General features: G+C 42.4%; 1 protein-coding gene across 12 annotated transcripts in view; it reads left to right on the forward strand.

Annotated features, from left to right (window-relative positions):
• MAPK8IP3 (mitogen-activated protein kinase 8 interacting protein 3) overlaps positions 1–17,687 on the forward strand; it is a 178,214-nt gene that overhangs the window by 71,485 nt on the left and 89,042 nt on the right. For 9 of the 12 annotated variants that reach the window (XM_077449191.1, XM_077449183.1, XM_077449187.1 and 6 more), the window contains 4 exons: positions 7,064–7,081; positions 10,417–10,474; positions 11,977–12,129; positions 13,853–13,907. In XM_077449191.1, the coding sequence (XP_077305317.1) occupies positions 7,064–7,081; positions 10,417–10,474; positions 11,977–12,129; positions 13,853–13,907 (284 nt within the window). Of the gene's footprint in view, positions 1–1,409; positions 1,422–7,063; positions 7,082–10,416; positions 10,475–11,976; positions 12,130–13,852; positions 13,908–17,687 lie in introns of all 12 variants that reach the window. The other 3 variants (XM_077449184.1, XM_077449194.1, XM_077449188.1) reach the window with 2 other exon arrangements.

Consider the following 17,687-nt stretch of genomic DNA (forward strand, 5'->3'; position numbering starts at 1 on the left):
CCAATGGGGCACCTAAAAAAAAAAATAATAAAAAAAATATATACCAGTGGTGGAACTACAGGGCTCACAAAGGTCATACCTGTGACCACGCCCTGGAGTTCCACCGCTGGAATCGGAGGGAAGGGCCCTGGCTGGGGTTCAGGGGGGCCCTTCATGGTTTCTTGCATCAGGGCCCTGAAGGTTCTAGTTACGCCACTGTTGGTACCCCTCCCCCACCCACAAAAAAATTATATGCCAGATATGGCAGAACTGCGGGGGGAGGGGGAGGACTTAAAGCAGAGATTGTTGTAGAGATTCACATTCTGAGCCCTTGTACACACGGTCTGACATTCTGATGGACAATGTTCAATCGGACCATGTTGTCAGATAATCCAACAATGTGTGGGCTCCATCGGACTGTTTCCGTCGGAGTATCCGACGGACCAAGTTTTCCAGCTGGGCTATAAAATTTTCTGACAACATGATCCGATCGTCTTTGTCCGATCATGTGTAGAGAATTCCGATCGGACAAAGTGCCACGCATGCTCAGATCAAATTCCTAGACCAAAGCTATTGGCTACTAGCCTGAACGTAGTCCCGTCCTAACGAAATAACGTCATCACGTTAACTACGATCAGATTTTCTGACAACTTTGTGCGACTGTGTGTATGCAACAGTTTCAGACAAAATCCGTCGGACAAAATCCGACGGATTTGGTTGTCGGAATGTCCAACCGTGTGTACAAGGGCTTACAAATGCCAGGAATGGCAGTTCCCATATTTAAAACAAAGCACACTTATCCTTTTTGTCCCTTTCTAAAACTAAATTATCCCACCCTCAGATGCATACCTAACTCAGTCCAGTAGTTTCCACCTCCATTGTTTGTTTAGCCAAACATCTTCTGTGCATTGGCCACCTCTACGCAGTAGCTTCCCCTTAATGTTTTTGGGGCTCTCTACTGATCATCTGTGGCCTCAAGAGATAATTCTTATAGAAGTTTAAAGGTTAGTATGCATCTGGGTATGGTGGGCTAGTTTAGGAAAGGGAAAGGGGCGAAAAAGGATAAGTACATTTTAGGATTGCTAAGCATTCCTCACTTACCTTTTCACATGAACTTTTTTGGCAATTATGCATTGAAAAAAAAAGCTAAACAAATAAATGTATAAAGTGTAAAATGAATGAAATTGTGATTGCTTTGAGGTACCTGAAGCCCAAGCCTACTGATTTAATGTTCACTGGTCATAGTGATAACCTACATTTTCTATCTCTAATAGTTGTATTTCATCAGGTAGGAGTACCATAAACTTGCATGTCCTAGCTAGTATTGGTGTGACTTTTGTTGGTTAAAAGCATTGACTGACCCTATTTTTCCCTCTGTTCCCTTCTCTCCCTATACCCCCTCATGTCACATCGCTGGACGGTCTACATAGGAGAGTTCTCAGGTGTGTATCCCGCCTCTGACATCTGACCTCCTTTTCATTTTCTTGCCCTTTTTCCCAGAATCCTGCCTTACTCCTGAATGAATGGCAAGCTACCTTTCCTGGCTGGTCTGTCGCCTTTAAATAATCAGCCTGCAGGGCATACTAAATATTTGGTGCAAAAAACTCATTTAATGTTCCATCAGGCTTTATCCACTCTTTATTAGTCACATTTACACACCGTATTATTGTCAAACACGTCTAGGGTTGCTGCCTTGTCCCTCACACTGGTACGACACGACAGTCATACCACTTTGGATCTGACTTTGCCCTGTGACTTGAAGTCCGACATGCGTCTGACTTTAATGAACAGGGATCTGACTTTGATCCCGACAATACACTGTGTCTGGTATGAATCTTTAGGGGGAAATCCATGCCAAAGTTTAAACAAAATAAATGCATGGGTTCCCCCTCCAAGAGCATACCAAGCCCTTCGGTCTGGTATGGATTTTGAGGAGAACCACCACAGCAAAAAACGGCATTGAGGTCCTCCAAGATCCATACCAGACCCTTATCCGAGCACAAAGCCCGGCAGGTCAGGAAAGGGGGTGGGGACGAGTGAGCGCCCCCCCCCCCCGAACCGTACCAGGCCGCATGCCCTCAACATGGGGGGTGGGTGCTTTGGGGTGGGGGGCCCCCCATCCCAAAGCACCTTGTCCCCATGTTGATGAGGACAAGGGTCTCTTCCCGACAACCCTGAAACTGGAGAGGGGAGAAGAACCGACAGAGGCAGAAGACGTCAGCGGAGAACACAGAAGAGCCGGAGAGGGGAGAAGAAGTTGTTAGAGACGACAGAGCTGCCTTAATAAATTACTTTAAAAACCTGTGTAATGTGTTTTATTTTTGACACCTTTTTCAAGGTGAATGGGTAGGGGTACAATGTACCCCATACTCATTCAAATAGCATGGGGGGCCGGGATCTGGGGGCCCCCTTTTAAATAGGGCTTCCAGATCCCTATAAGCTACCTGCCCGCAGACCCCGGCAACCAATGGCCAGGGTTGATGGGAAGAGGCCCTTGTCCTCATCAACACGGGGACAAGGTGTTTTGGGGGGTCCACCCCCCATGTTGAGGGCATGTGGCCTGGTACGGGTTGAGGGGGGCGCTTGCTCATCCCCACCCCCTTTCCTGACCTGCCGGGTTGTGTGCTCGGATAAGGGTCTGGTATGGAATTGGGGGGACTCCCATGTCGTTATTTTGGTGTGGGGGTTCCCCTTAAAATCCATACCAGACCGAAGGGCCTGGTATGCTCTTGGAGGGGAAACCCATGTCGTGATTTTTTTTTTTATTTGGCGTGGAGTTCCCTTTCAAGATCATCAGAGCACAAGTCGCATGCCAAAGTCAGATCAGTCAAGACGGCGATCCGACTTCAGTGATATTCAATGGGCTAAGTAGGATCAAAGTCGGACCAAAGTAGTACAGGGAGCATTTTCAAAGTCGGACCGACTTGTGTCAGACCAGTTAAGACCATACACCATAGGGAAACATTGATTTTCACACGTCATGTGCCAGGAGCTCCCAATGTTGGAGCGTTTGTCGTACCGGTGTGAACGCGGCCTTAAGTACGAACTCATGTTAATTACACAGGTTCTGTGCCTGATGGTAATTAAACTCACTTGGTGCATTATCTGCATTAAATTAGCTGTGATTAAGGAACCATTGGTAATGGAGAGTGGTTATTGTTATCCGCTATACTCCTTAGGGTTATGCTCACCTCAGCCATTCATAAAATGCAGGCTACAATGTGGAGCCTGATGCCCCGTACACACGACCAGACTTTTCAACATCAAAAGTCTGACGGAATGATTCCGGCAGACTATTCGAACGTGTGTGGGCTGCAGCGGACTTTTGATTTGCAAAAGTCTGACAGACTTTAGAAATGGAACATGTTTCAAATTTTTCCGACAGAACTCTGCCTACTGAAAAATCCGCTCGTGTGTGTGCTAGTCTGACGGACTAAAACCAACGCTAGGGCAGCTATTGGCTACTGGCTATGAACTTCCTTATTCTAGTCCAGTCATACGTCATCACGTTCGAATCCGTCGGACTTTGGTGTGATTGTGTGTGGCCAAGTCCGTTCATTCGGAAAGTCCGTCAGAACTCTGTCAGAACTCCGTCGAAAGTCTGTCAGACTTAGTCCCTCGAAAAGTCTGGTCGTGTGTACGCGGCATTAGATGCCCCACGTAGATATTTCTGCCAAAGACAGCAAAGAGAGCTCTGTAATTGTGACTCACAGGTCATTTGACCAGGCCCTCCGACTTTGTTTTTTTTCCCCATTAATTTTTATTACGCTCCTCTGGCTTCAGATTCCTGAAGTCAACAAAGCACATTTATAATGCACACTGCTGTGCTTAATACATGTGCATTTTTTTTCTATAGCAGATGTAAGGCTGCTTTTTAAATTGGCCCCCTAAGACCCAGAAAGGTATACCATTTTTTTGGGCTCTATTGATACTAAACTTCTGTTGGCGCAACACCGCGATGGACTGCCTTACTGCCCAAAAGGAATGCACAGAATGCATAAAAGGGTGGGCCCTGCCTTCCTGATAGATTTTCTTTTACTTTGTGTGGTAAGGTACACTTCAATTGGTAGTCAGGTCTTCTAGGATTTAACATAAAATACTTGACATATTATTTAAAGTATTTAAACTAAACTAGTCAGAAACTTTACGAATCTGCATAAATAAATTCCTGACATGTCACAATATACATTAAAAAGGGATGAATAATAATAATTACAATAAAAAAATTATATATATATATATATATATATATATATATATATATAAATACTACATTACCAAAAGTATTGGGACACCTGCCTTTCCACGCACATGAACTTTGATGGCATCCCAGTCTTAGTTCATAGGTTTCAATATTGAGTTGGCCCACCCTTTGCAGCTATAACAGTTTCAACGCTTGGGAAGGCTGTCCACAAGGTTTAGGAGTGTGTCTATGGGAATGTTTGACCATTCTTCCAGAAGCACGTTTGTGAGGTCAGGCACTGATGTGGACAAAAAGGCCTGGCTCACAGTCTCTGCTCTAACTCATCCCAAAGGTGTTCTGTCAGGTTGAGGTCAGGACTCTCTGCAGACCAGTCAAGTTCCTCCACTCCAAACTCACTCATGCATGTCTTTATGGACCTTGCTTTGTGCACTAGGGAGCAGTCATGTTAGAACAGGATGGGGCCATCCCACAACTGTTCCCACAAAGTTGGGAGCATGAAATTGTCCAAAATGTCTTGGTATGCTGATGCCTTAAGAGTTTCCTTCACTGGAACTAAGGTGTCAAACCCAACTCCTAAAACAACCCCACACCATAATCCCCCTCCACCAAATAATTTGGAGGGGTGGCCCAATACTTTTAGTAATATAGTGTGGATGAGCGAGTTTGGGGTGGAAGAACTTGACTGGCCTGCCCTCAACCTGATAGAACACCTTTGGGATAAATTAAAGCGGAGACTGAGAGCCAGGCCTTGTCCACATCCATGCCTGACCTCACAAATGCGCTTCTGGAAGAATGGTCAAACATTCCCATAGACACACTCCTAAACCTTGTGGACAGTCTTCCTAGAAGAGGTAAAGCTTTTATAGCTGCAAAGGGTTGGTCAACTCAATATTGAACCCTATAGACCGTCAGATTATTGGTCAAATTTTTGTCAGTTTTTTTGTTGGATGCCAGTCTCAAATGGAAAGTGAAGAGGGTACTCACAATCAGAAATTTTTCTGACGGCAGAATTCAACGTCAGAAGTGACTTAATGTGTTTAATTTTGTATGTGTTCTTTTATTTCTGAGCATGCCTAGTTTTGCTCTTCAGATTTTTCTTTTTGTCAGAAAACCGTACTAATGAAAAGAAAATTGGACGTTGTGGTCACATCAGACAAAAAATTTCAAGCCTGCACATCCTGTTTTTGTCTGCCAAAAATTTGTAATCGGCTGTCAAAAGCAGCATAATAACAATCAAAATAAAATCGGCAGATCGTTCATTGGATGAAATTCATCTTCAGATTTTCATTAAGTTGATGTGCGTGTGAAGGCAGGTGTCCCAATGCTTTTGGTAATATAGTATATATATATATATATATATATATATATATATATATATATATATATATATTAATGACATAATAAAATTATAAAAATAACTGTGTCATGAAGTGATGGTAAGATGAAGTAGCACTGCGTTTTTAAAAAAAACAGTAATCATAAAATGTTCACATATTATAAGTGAATCTAGTAACTAATTTAATACTTCAGCAATATACAGCATAATTTTATAGATTTTCAGCTTCAATGACAACTCTAATGCCCATACACACGTCCAGACTTTCCAGCAGAATAAATCCGACGGAATCATTCCGTCGGATATTCCGATCGTGTGTGGGATAATCCGATAGTTTTTCTTTTAAAAATTCTGACGGACCTAGAAATTGAACGTTTCTAATCTGTTCGACGGACTCAATTTCTATCGGGAAAACCGTTCGTCTGTATGCTGGTCCGACAGACCAAATACAACGCAAGGGCCGCTATTGGCTACTGACTATTGAACTTCCTTTTCTAGTCCCGTCGTACATCATCATGTTCAAAACGAACAGACTTTCGAGCGGACTTTAGTCCATTCATGTGTGGGCAAGTCCGTTCATTTGGAAATCCGTCGGGAAGACCGCCGGACTTTTTCTGCCGGAAAGTCCGATCGTGTGTACGCGGCATTACCCTTGCTATCTATATAAACTGGACATATACAGCCTTACAACCTCACAAATTCAACTCCGCTTCAATGAGAATATTGTACAATTATTCAGGTTTATATCAATGAACCTACTTCCATTTAATGTTAACAACATGCATGAACTGTCTGTGTAAAGCGCCTAAAAAGAAACTGTTTTTGGTTCCCTTAGTAACCATTTAAAAGAGTATTTGAACCCAAAATCAGAATGTAATATATTGCAGCTTATCAGTCCCTGGATGTGGTTGTTGCATTTCTTTTCTGTTTTTCAGACTTTTTTCTTTTATTTTTACCTGGTGATCCTGCCAATAACATACTTCCTATCCTAGGGTGACAACACTCCCTCACCGCACTATGTCTGTGAAGGAGCAGTGTTGGCACCCTAGACCGCTCTTCCTGATTTGGACACCTCCCCCTCTCCTCAGCTCCAGAACATAGAGGGGAGCTGTTTTGTAGTTCTCAGGAGATAGCTGGCAGAGCTAACAACATTGTTTAATAAATCAGTCAAGTAGACAGAAAGTTACAAGGAGATTGGATTTCTGCCAGGGGTGTTTTCATTTTTCCTGAACTTGCAGTAAATATACTTAGCCTGAAAAAAAAAAGGAAAAGAAAACTTATACGGCCAACACATGTAAGACTGGTAAGCTGCAATATATATCATTTATATTCTTATTATAATGTGACCCTTGGAGGAGGTGCCATAGGTTCAGTGTACACTTTCTTCCTAAAGGTCCAGAGGGCATAGGTCACTTAAGAGTCTTAGTGCATGGCAATATTTGCTATATTGGCTGATCTCCAATCACTTCTTAACTGCTGCTGTTTTTTTTTCTACCTTTCCTCCCGCTGTCCCCTTTTCTCTCCCCATGTGGCTGCGCTCCTAGTGAGGGATGATTTCTTTGGTAAGGCTGAGGCCTACGTTCCTGTCAGCCTAGGCCTCATGTACTTTTCTTGCAGCTTCTGTAATTGTTTATTGTGCAAGGAATAAAATGACTAAGTTGGCATTCTATGATTTATTATGTGTGCAGGGCTGTCTTTAATATTGATTGGACCCTGGGCAAACATTTTCTTTGGCCCTCCTGAATCCACTTATCAACTATTTTCTGACAGTGTGGGCTCAAGGGGCAGCTGCTTTGGGCCACACAGCAATGAGTGGGCCTGGGACAGCTGCCCCTTTTGCCCTGCTTTAAAGATGGCCCTGTGTCTGTGTATCTGAATGTGTGTGTGTGTGTGTGTGTGTGTCTGTATGTGTGTAGGGGAGGGTATCATAGTTTTACATTTTGTAACATGTATCACTTGGATTTCAGGAATGCTTACTACAATCATTTCAAATATTCATATGTACATTAAAAAATAAAAATTGAACATGCAAAAATTGCCATATCTTACACAAGGGGTCTCCAGACTTTTTAAACAAAAGGCCAGTTTACTGACTTTTAGATTTCAGGGGTGCCGGACTGTAGCCAGGAGGAGTAGAAAATGCCCCAGCCTCAGTGGGAATAAACCATCCCCCAGGCTTGGTGGTGAGTGGGGAAAAAATAATTACTTAGTTCCTGTAGTTGTAGTCCATACGATAAGGAAAAGGGTCCCATCACTTGTATTAGTGGAAGGAATAGTGCCCCATTGTTGGTGGCAGTGGGAGAAATTTTGTTCAATTTTTGGTGTTAGTCAAGGAATTATGCCCCAATGTTGGTGTCAGCAGGAGGAATTATGCCCCGTTGTTGGTGTCAGCGGGAGGAATTATTATTATTTAAGGTACTTATATAGCGCTGTCAGTTACATATACATTGTACATTTACATTGGTCCCTACCCTCAAGGAGATTACAATCTAAGGTCCCTAACTCACATTTACATACTAGGGCCAATTTAGACAGAAGCCAATTAACGTACCAGCATGTCTTTGGATACAGGCACAGGGAAAACATGAAAACTTCAGGCAGGTAGTGTCGTGGTTGGGATTCAAACCAGCGACCCTTTTTACTGTGCTACCCACTACACCACTGTGCTGCCCTACAATTATGTCTCATTGTTGGTGTCAGCTGGAGAAATTATGTCAGATTGTTGGTGTCAGCGGGAGGATTTATGCCATGTCATTGGTGTCATTGGTGTGTGAGGAATAGTGACCTGCTCAGGCTTGGTGGTCAATGGGAATAAAAACACTACATAGCGCATGTGGTCAGTAGGAGGAGGAATAGTGCATCATCATTGGTATTAGTAGGAGGAATAGTGCCTCATTGTTGATATCAGATGGAGAAATAGTACCTCAATTTTGGGTCAGTGGGAGAAATAGTGCACTGTCCATTATTGGTGGTCAATGGGAATATAAAAATTACATAGCACCTGTGGTCAGTAGAAGGAGATTTAGGACCCCATCATTGGTAGTAGTGGGAGGAATAGCCCCCATTGTTGATGTCAGTGGGAAGAATTTTGCCAAATTGTTGGTGGCAGTGGGAGGAGTTATGGCCCATTGTTGGTTTCAGTGGAAAGAATTTGGCCTGATTGTTGGTGTCAGTGTAAGAAATGGTGCCCTGCAGATCAGGTAAAGGAAAGAAATGGGCTGCATCTGGCTACAAAAGAGCAGAAATGAATGATTTGCATGCCCACCTACCACTAAACAAAGACTGAGCTTCTTGTATTTGGCTTTTGTGGAGGAAGTGGGGTCGTGTAAATAGTTATAATAAGGCAATTATCCTTATAGCTCTTGAAATCTTTGTGATACGTTTATTTGTCACTTTTGTCTGTTTTTTATTTTATTTTGGCCAGTGTTTGGAAACTTTATTACCTTTGTTGGCATTTTATTGCTGTTTGTATCCCTATTTGGGAGATTGCCCCCTCACTGTTTTGTTGGTGACACTCCAATTCTGTTAAATGGATAGGGATAGGAAACTCTTCTTCAAGTGTATCTAAAGCCAAATTGTTATTTTGTTTTTAATCAAATAAGAAATGTTTAGAACCCCTTCTATTTTTTATTTTTTGTCCCTCCCTCTGCAACGTGGCTACCCAGAATATGACTCAAAATGTAAAGACTCAAAAGGAGCGCCAATCCAAATGGAGAAAGAGACCAGTCTTATGCCTGTTATTTTATGTGATAATTCATTTTAATTCAAAACACATTTTATGTTTTTATATAGTAGGAATGTGTCTTGAAACACTTCTATCATCATGTTTTTTTTTTTAAAGCCATGGCGAAGGCGAAGTTCTGTCCCCCTCCTCCTTCCCCATTCATGCGTAGTAGGGAAACTAGCTGTGAAGCCGCAAGACTTCACTGTTGGTTTCCCTTACCCAAGATGGTGGCAGCAGCAGCACCTGAGAGCCGATTGAAAAATCGTCTCAGGTGAAGACACCGCTGGATCCCTGGACAGGTGTCCTAATATTTTATGTCAGCAGCTACATTATTTTTAGCTGCTGAATTAAAATTTTTCCTGAAGGAGCCTGGAGCTTAGTTTTTAATTTATGTGTGTTTTTAAAGTGGAGCTCCAGTCAAAATTAAAAGTCAGCAATTACAAATACTGTAGCTGCTGACTTTTAATATTAGGAAACTTACCTGTCCATGGATCTGGCAATGTCGGCACCCCCGAGACGAGTCCATCAGGTTCGGGTGCAGGCGCCGGCATTGTAAGTAAGGGAAACCAGAAGTGAGAGCGAGTACCTGTCAAAACCGGGTATCCACCCCCCCCCCCAAAAGTACCAAAAGTGGCAGTGGAGGGTACAAACAAGCGGAACTTCCCCTTTTAGGGGGAGCTCCACTTTAATACCAGTTGGCCTTATATGCATGTATGTGTGTATGTATGTGAATACACAAATACACATCCTTTTTATATATATTTTGTAGCCTGATGAAGAGGAATGTTTGTTGGTTCCTGAAATGTCTTTGCAGTTCTACATGATCATATTATGAATCATTAAAGTGATTGGTTTGGCACTCTTTTTGTGCTTTTACTTTTAAACCGGACAAGGGCTGTACACTTCCCCGCTCCATTAAAAGATAGAAAAAGTTTTTGGCTTTAGATGCACTTTAACGGGGACACAGAAATATAAAATATAGTAGTTAAGGGAAATCTCTATAATAGAAACACAGATAGTAGTAAAAACCAGACAGAGCTTCTTAGCCTTCCTCATTCTGACCAAAATTATAAAAAGGTGTGCTTGGAGGAATGAAAAGTCATTTTATGAGAATGCAAGTTTAATAATCACTGCTTGAGTGTTTAGAGCACTAACTGTGGATTGATTTTTCAGGGATGGGAAAAGAAGTGGGCAACTTACTTCTAGAAAACTCCCAGCTTCTTGAAACCAAGTAAGATATTATCTTTGTTTCTGTATTTTAAAGTGCAATTTAGGGCTATTGCTAGATTTGATATGTCCTACAAGGCTCCTAACAAGTAGACTGTTGAGCAACACTGCAGACTCTGCTCTTCCTCCCTGGGATGGGGTTTACTAGGTGCCGGTGTTGTGTCCAATACTGTCCCCCGTCGGATAGTGTCCACCCTGTACTGCGCTTGCCCAGTACGGAGGACAAGGAGATGCAGAAGGTCTCCGAAGATGAACGGCACCTGTGCACTATCCAAGTGAATATAGAGTTAGAATAAAAAATTGCAGAGCAAAGTGAGGCCATGCCCGAAGCGTGGCGAGCTAATCAAGCCCGCAAGGGGCCCTGTTACTAAGTGTTACCATATGTCCACTTGCATGGTGGGGCTTGAACCTGGACTCAGGGCAGAAGGTACTAGCAAGTGCACAGGCGCCGTTCATCTTAGGAGACTTTCGGAGTCTCCTTGTCCTCCGTACTTTTCATTCAGCTAGTGGAGGGCATTGTATTCTGACAGTGGCACCCACTACTGCCAGAATACACTGATCAGCAGCTACAGTTCATTGGCTGCAGTCACCAATCAAGAAAAAAATCAAGGTATGGTAACTCTTCTTCATGATTCTGCTGCTAGCAAGGTGTTGCCAGTGGTGGAATTACTCATATGTCATGACCCTAAAAACTATTAGCTTGTTTGGAAACAGTTTAATGCTCTTCACACCTTTCCACTGCCAACCCAATTAATAATTTAAAAAAAACAAAGCCACATGTCCCTTGTCAGCACCAATTCCACTAATGGAGAACAGTGATCCAGTGCTGCAGTCTAAGCCCACCACCAGTCTCTTTGCCGCCCCTCATCTTGATATCACCACACCGCAGTTGGAGTCATCAGTATATGTGTGAACCCTGTCGAGGGACAACCAATGAGAAAATGTCCACGTCACATGGCAGTGATGTAGACACCCAAAGAAGGACTCTCCCACTCTATGGTGAGAACTTGAGACCCGATGAGTCACATGACCACAGATAAAGGCAAGTATTTGGAACACTTACTGTAAATTAGGATTTAATTGATTCACTTACCAGCTACAGAGGGTGGCGGTGTTGTTTATGGTGGAAGGTGGAACTTGCTTGGCCAGACTTTAATTTATACAGATATAAACGAAAGATAAATTGCACACCTCATCAAAATATTTCCCCATGCATTGGATACTTCACCTGGGCAGAAATAAGAAGAATATGTCTTCTACATCCACAAGTAACCTGCTCCAGTGGCTTTAGAAAGAACTGATATTGGTCCAAAATGTCACTGTATAAAAGTATGAGTTGTATTTTATTCAGCTGCTGACGTTTATGCATTAGAAGAGCTATATTATATACGTCTTTTTATTTGGAAGTGTCACAGTTACTTTCAAGTCACTTGTGGAAATGATCACTTAGCTCTTATGTTCATACGGCATGTTTTATCTGTGTTTAAATATTTTTTATTTTTTTAGGAATGCATTAAATGTGGTTAAAAATGACTTGATCGCAAAGGTGGATCAGCTATCAGGAGAACAGGAGGTTCTTAAAGGGGAGCTGGAGGCTTCTAAGCAGGCCAAGGCTAAAATGGAGGCACGCATTAAAGAGCTGGAGGAGGAACTTAAGAGGTATGTATGGAAATAAAACCTTGCTCTTTGATTGCAGGTTAAAACCAACACCAGCCAAAATGTTTTTTTTTATAATTCTTTATTCAAGTCAGATACTTCTTGCTTTCCATAGGGCAAGTGTCTCTAAATTGTATATACAAAGGGCCAGTTTACTGTTCATTGGGAGTAGAAAATGTCCTGGCATCAGTGGGACTAAACAATGCCTCATCTTTGGTGTCAGTGAGAAGAACTGTGCCCCATTGTTGGTGTCAGTGATAGCAATTGTGCCCCATCATTGGTGTTATTGAGAGGAATTATGCCCCATCATTGGTGTCATTGGGCTTCATTGTTGGTGTTACTGGGAGAAACTGTGCCTCATCATTGGTTTCATTGGGAGGAATTGTGCCCCATCATTGGTGTCATTGAGAGGAATTGTGCCCCTTCATTGGTGTCAATGGGGGAATTATGCCTTATTGTTGGTATCAGTGGATATACAGTAATAGTGCTCCAAGGGCCAGATAAAAGCAAGCAAAAGGGGCACATCCGGCCACAGTTTGAGGACCATGGCCATAGAGGATGTCAAAACAGTAAACAGCTTCAAATCACGTCCACCTTATGTGGTCCTAACATGTAAAGCGGAGAAAGAAACTAGCCTCTACTCAGTCTATACTGTTTCAAGATATTTCTAATTTTACATGACCCAGAAGGTCACTGCCCTCAATGACTTATCTATTGCGAGGGCCTTCTGGAAGTGAGGGGGTGCTGGCAGAGAGAGTCAAGAATGAGAGGGGAGCAGACAAAATGTTTTATTTATTTTTGGATAGAGTGGGGATGGGTTAGAGAAGCCTTTTTCAATCAGGGTGCCTATAGGTGTCTTCAGGGGTGACTTGGCAAAATACCTAGATATTGCCCAAAAACTGTATGCAAGTCAGTGGGTGGATCAAGCCTTCCTATTGGTTACACAAAGCCACAGGTTAGGTGTCCTAACAACCAATGGTGTCATCGGCTGATAAGGAGGATTTTGGGCACCTGCAGAGCATCCTTGTTAGACCCTCTCCTCCAGCACCATGGTCATATTATCTGAGTGAGGGAGAGAAGCCAAGGTAGAAGAGAAACATTGGAATACTAATCAGTATCAGTGTGCAAAGGTGTACTTGCTTTGGAAAAATAAATCACCTTTAATGTTGAGTGTCCTACGCATGTGGATGTTGCTACATTATGTAAAATTATTTTACATTTAGAAAGGGGTGCCTCAAGATGGTGTGGTATTTTAAAGGGTGCCTTGACTGAAAAAAGTTTGAGAAACACTGGGTTAGTGCTTTTTACGATAGTGTCTTATTGACTAGTTGACTGTTTGTCAAGACAAGAAGTAATAGGAGATCTTTTGAACAGGGACACACACACAGACAAAATCTAATTTTTATTACAGTGAGATGGGTTTAGAACATTTGACAATGTTGTTATTGCTTTCACTACTTGTAGTCTTGGTGCACCTTATATTATTTGTATGGACATCACAGGGACATGAAGTGAAAATCTCGGCACCAGTTTTAGTCACAACCAGAAATATCAACTTTACATAAACTTGAACATCTCCCTACTCCCAAAATGAAAAATGATGGCTGGATTGTACATGGCACAAGAAAAGTCAAGGAAACATTCCTATTTTTTTTGCCTTTTCATTTCTATTGTTCTGCTTTAATTAAAAGTAAAAGTAAAATAATATTTTTGCTTTACAATTAAGGGTGAGGTCGGAAGCCATTGTGGCCATGCAAGAACCCAAAGAGGAGGTGGATGAGGTAAGTGATTCTGCCGGGTGGTGAATAGTCATCAATTGTGAGAATGCAACTGCTTTTGTTCTGTATTGATGTAAAGTACATGTTTGCTAACAGTATCAGTTTTCCTATGGTTCGTATACACAGGCTTCAAACACAGATCAAATAAATTCACTATGCTTTCAGGTGTTTTGAGTGGATTTAATTTGCTCCTTCGTTATTGTTGACAAGCTTCTGAGTTATTTTGATTTGCCTTAAAGCCTCACGATCAGACTTTCCGTCTAGAAATGTTGGATGTCAGGCTGTTGGCGGAAAGTCCGACCGTGTGTATGCTCCATCGGACAATTGTTGTCGGACTTTGCACCAACAAATGTTGGCTAGCATGTCTTCAAATTTTCCACCAACAAATGTGTGTTGTCAGATTTTTCGATCGTGTGTACACAAGTCCGTCGGACAAAAATCCAAAGTACAAACATGCATGCATAGAAGGAGAAGCGAGAAATAACATCCGTGATGTAGCGAATAATGAAATCTCCAAATGCAGCGCACAATTCTCTTCTTTAATGGGATAATAGTGAAGCTGCTTTGCTGGTGATACTGATGGAGTTATTGCAAACTTTTGCAAGGCTTTTTTTTTCTAGTGATATCAAGAATAATATTATTATATTTTTTTGTTTTTTTTTATTTGGGCAAGTTACCACAACTCCATTATCATGTAGTTTTTAAGATCAAAGATACAACTATGTTGGTGTCCCTTGTCAATTTTACATTGTACTTTTTAAAATGTAACTGCCTACTCCCAAACTGTCATTTGAAGTAAAACACAGATCCAAGTATCATTCTACACAATTTTGTTATTGTGTATTAAACTAATTTAAAAAAAATAAAATTAGACATGCTATCTGCCAATAGAACTTAACCAAGAAGTGTATTCTATGCATCCAAAAATGTAGAAAATATACCAAATCAAATCATTATTCAACCAAAAAAAAAATGTCAAAGCAATAACTCCAAGGACAATAATAAATAACATGTTATGTCCTCCGATTCCGCAACATGTCTGGTTGACGAACGGCCATTCAGAAACAAACTGAAAAGAGCTAATCAACACTCACCAAACTTCTACTAACACAAAATTAGCAGAAGGAGCCCAAATGGTGGCGCTAAAGATCTGAAAAACCACGTAATAGGTCTAGTGCATCACTACATTCGTAATTGTTGGCCAACATTTGTGTGACTGTGTATATGCAAAACAAGTTTGAGTCAACACCCTTCAGACAAAAGTACACGGTTTTGTTGGCGGAAAGTCCGACCGTGTGTACGAGGCATTAGCCTCGTACACAAGATCGGATTTTCAGCAGGGAATTGAGTGATGACAGACTGTTTGCCTAAAATCCGATCGTGTGTACGAGGCTTTAGAATGCTCAAGGAGTTTATTCGATAGGTTGCAAGCTGCTTTTGCATTCACATTATTGGGAAGAAGCTCAGAAGCAAACAAAAGCCTCTGTATAGGGGACCTTAGGGGTATGGCATTATTCAAAATCAATACATTTAGAAATAATATTTGCTTTTTATAAATTTTTTATCGATCACAAAGATTCAAAATGTTTCACAGTTTTCAATGATTCAGTAAAACTGTAATTTTGCTTACCACACAGAAGAACAAAATGTCCCGTGAATCATTCATGTTGTTGTTCCTCTTTGGCCTTGAAACCATGGTCACACGTGCCATATATATTTCCATGTAATTACCACATTACTGCGTGTTTAATTTATCAAAGAAAAGTTTTAAATACTATTATTAATGAACGACTTCCAGATATTGCTGAGATCAGTTTTAAATTGTGTAGCTTTTTTTGGTCTGACACTGCTTCTATCATGTTACAAAGCCATTGCTTGACCTTAAAGTGATTTCATGATAAGAGTAGTATAGGGGCTGCTATCGTTAACCTTCTACTGAATGTGCCTTGCTGCATCTTGCTTCAATATTTTGAGTTATTGATCTGAAAAATGCATGCAATATGGTCATACAAATGGCAGCCTCCCACAGAGGTGTAGCTTGAAGCTTGCAGGCCCCGATGCAAAAGTTGACCTGGGCCCCCCCACTACTTCCAACGTGCGTACAGTTACATCCTCTTCACGCCAAGATACTCAAAGTGGCTTAGGAGTTTTGAGTTCCCAGAGTTTCTCTTTACATCAGAGGACAGGGATTACTGCTGGAGAATCAGAGGACAGGGACCTCTGGCAGGTCACTTGGCAGAGCTCCTTTCCCATCCCAGCACTGTATACAGCTCCCTCCCCCACACACTACATAGGGCTGAAATCACATTCCTTTACACACAGTCTGTCAGTCTTCACAGGGTGTATCTGGTTTTTATGTTGCCCTTCTGACCTGTGAAATCCCCTGGTCAGAATGGCAGTGTAGTTGCCGTAGGTAGATACACCCTGTACATATCATGGCTAACTGGCTGTATTGTAAAGGAATGTGATTTCAGCCCTACGGAGGAGGAACAGTATAGAGTGCAGTAATGGGAAAGGAACTCAGCACCCGGGCATAGCATGCAGGGTGGAGGGGTTGGTCAAGGGGCTTTGGGGGGGGGCTTAGATCTGGGAGGGCAAAGCCATGTCACACAAAATCTGGAACCTGCAGCCCTTCAGGGGCCCCCCGAGGAGTTGTTAAGGGATTGGTTTTAGCAATTTCTGAAGGTTTCTCTGTCAGTGTTGGCAGGTGTTGGGGGAAGGTCACCTCCCGGAGGTGTGTGTCTTTCCCCCAGTTGTGGGAAGTGGGGTAAGTAGACATCCCCAGGTGGGGGGTACAGGGAATCCCAGCTGGTGACTAGGAGACACTGAGCAGTGTCATACCTCACCAGTGACATCAGTCCCATCGTGGCTACAGGACGGCACTCTCCTCCTCTTGCCTCGCTGAGCTTGGTTACCATTCCATGTTGCCAGCACACAGCACAGACACTTCACCCTCCTGGTCTGTTCTCATCTTGTGCTCCTCTCCATTGAGGAAATGGCTCACAGCTTCTCCCCAGCCAATGGGAACAGAGGAGCGTGGACTGTGGAAGGCAAAGTAGAAAGCCAGTACTGGAGCATGGCTGTGGGGCCATAGTGCAGATCGGAGCTGGATTTTGTAGAGGATATGATAATATGACAGGGAGGTTGCAGGGGTTGCGATTGTGACCCCTGCAACCCCTTATGCTACGTCCATGGTCCCCCGATGTCTCATAACAAAGTCTCTTTAAATTGTTTTATTTGTAACTGTATGCCAGGGAGTATGTTGGTTTCACTGTCATACATTAAAGTGTTACTAAATCCAGGACCCTGCATTCACTATATCTAGTCTTCCACAGTACACAGAACATGGAAATGTAATTATTTTAGTAAATATAAACTACTAAATGCCTTTTCTCATCAGCAGTATATAAAAGTATTGTCGCTTCTATCAGAGTCTGGGTTAAAGCTTGTAGGAGAGGTTTTCATCCTCCTCTGACTGTCCTATGAAGTTGCAATACCCCTGACTAGGGATGAGCCGAACACCCCCCGGTTCGGTTCGCACCAGAACTTGCCTACGACCCCCGCGTTCGGTACGAACGTTAGAACCCCATTGAAGTCTATGGGACTCGAACGTTCGAATTGGAAAGTGCTAATTTTAACGGCTAATATGCAAGATACTGTCCTAAAAAGGGTTTGGCGACCTGCCTCCTGCCTCAGGGGACATAGGTCACTGCAAAAAAAAGTTTTAAAAACTACCGTTTTGGCGGGAGCACTGATTTTAATGACGATTAAAGTGAAAAAGAA

Source organism: Lithobates pipiens, unplaced genomic scaffold (genome assembly GCF_037356315.1).
Source record: "Lithobates pipiens isolate NorthernLeopardFrog02 unplaced genomic scaffold, aLitPip1_a1.2 Scaffold_22, whole genome shotgun sequence".
NCBI lineage: Eukaryota > Metazoa > Chordata > Amphibia > Anura > Ranidae > Lithobates > Lithobates pipiens.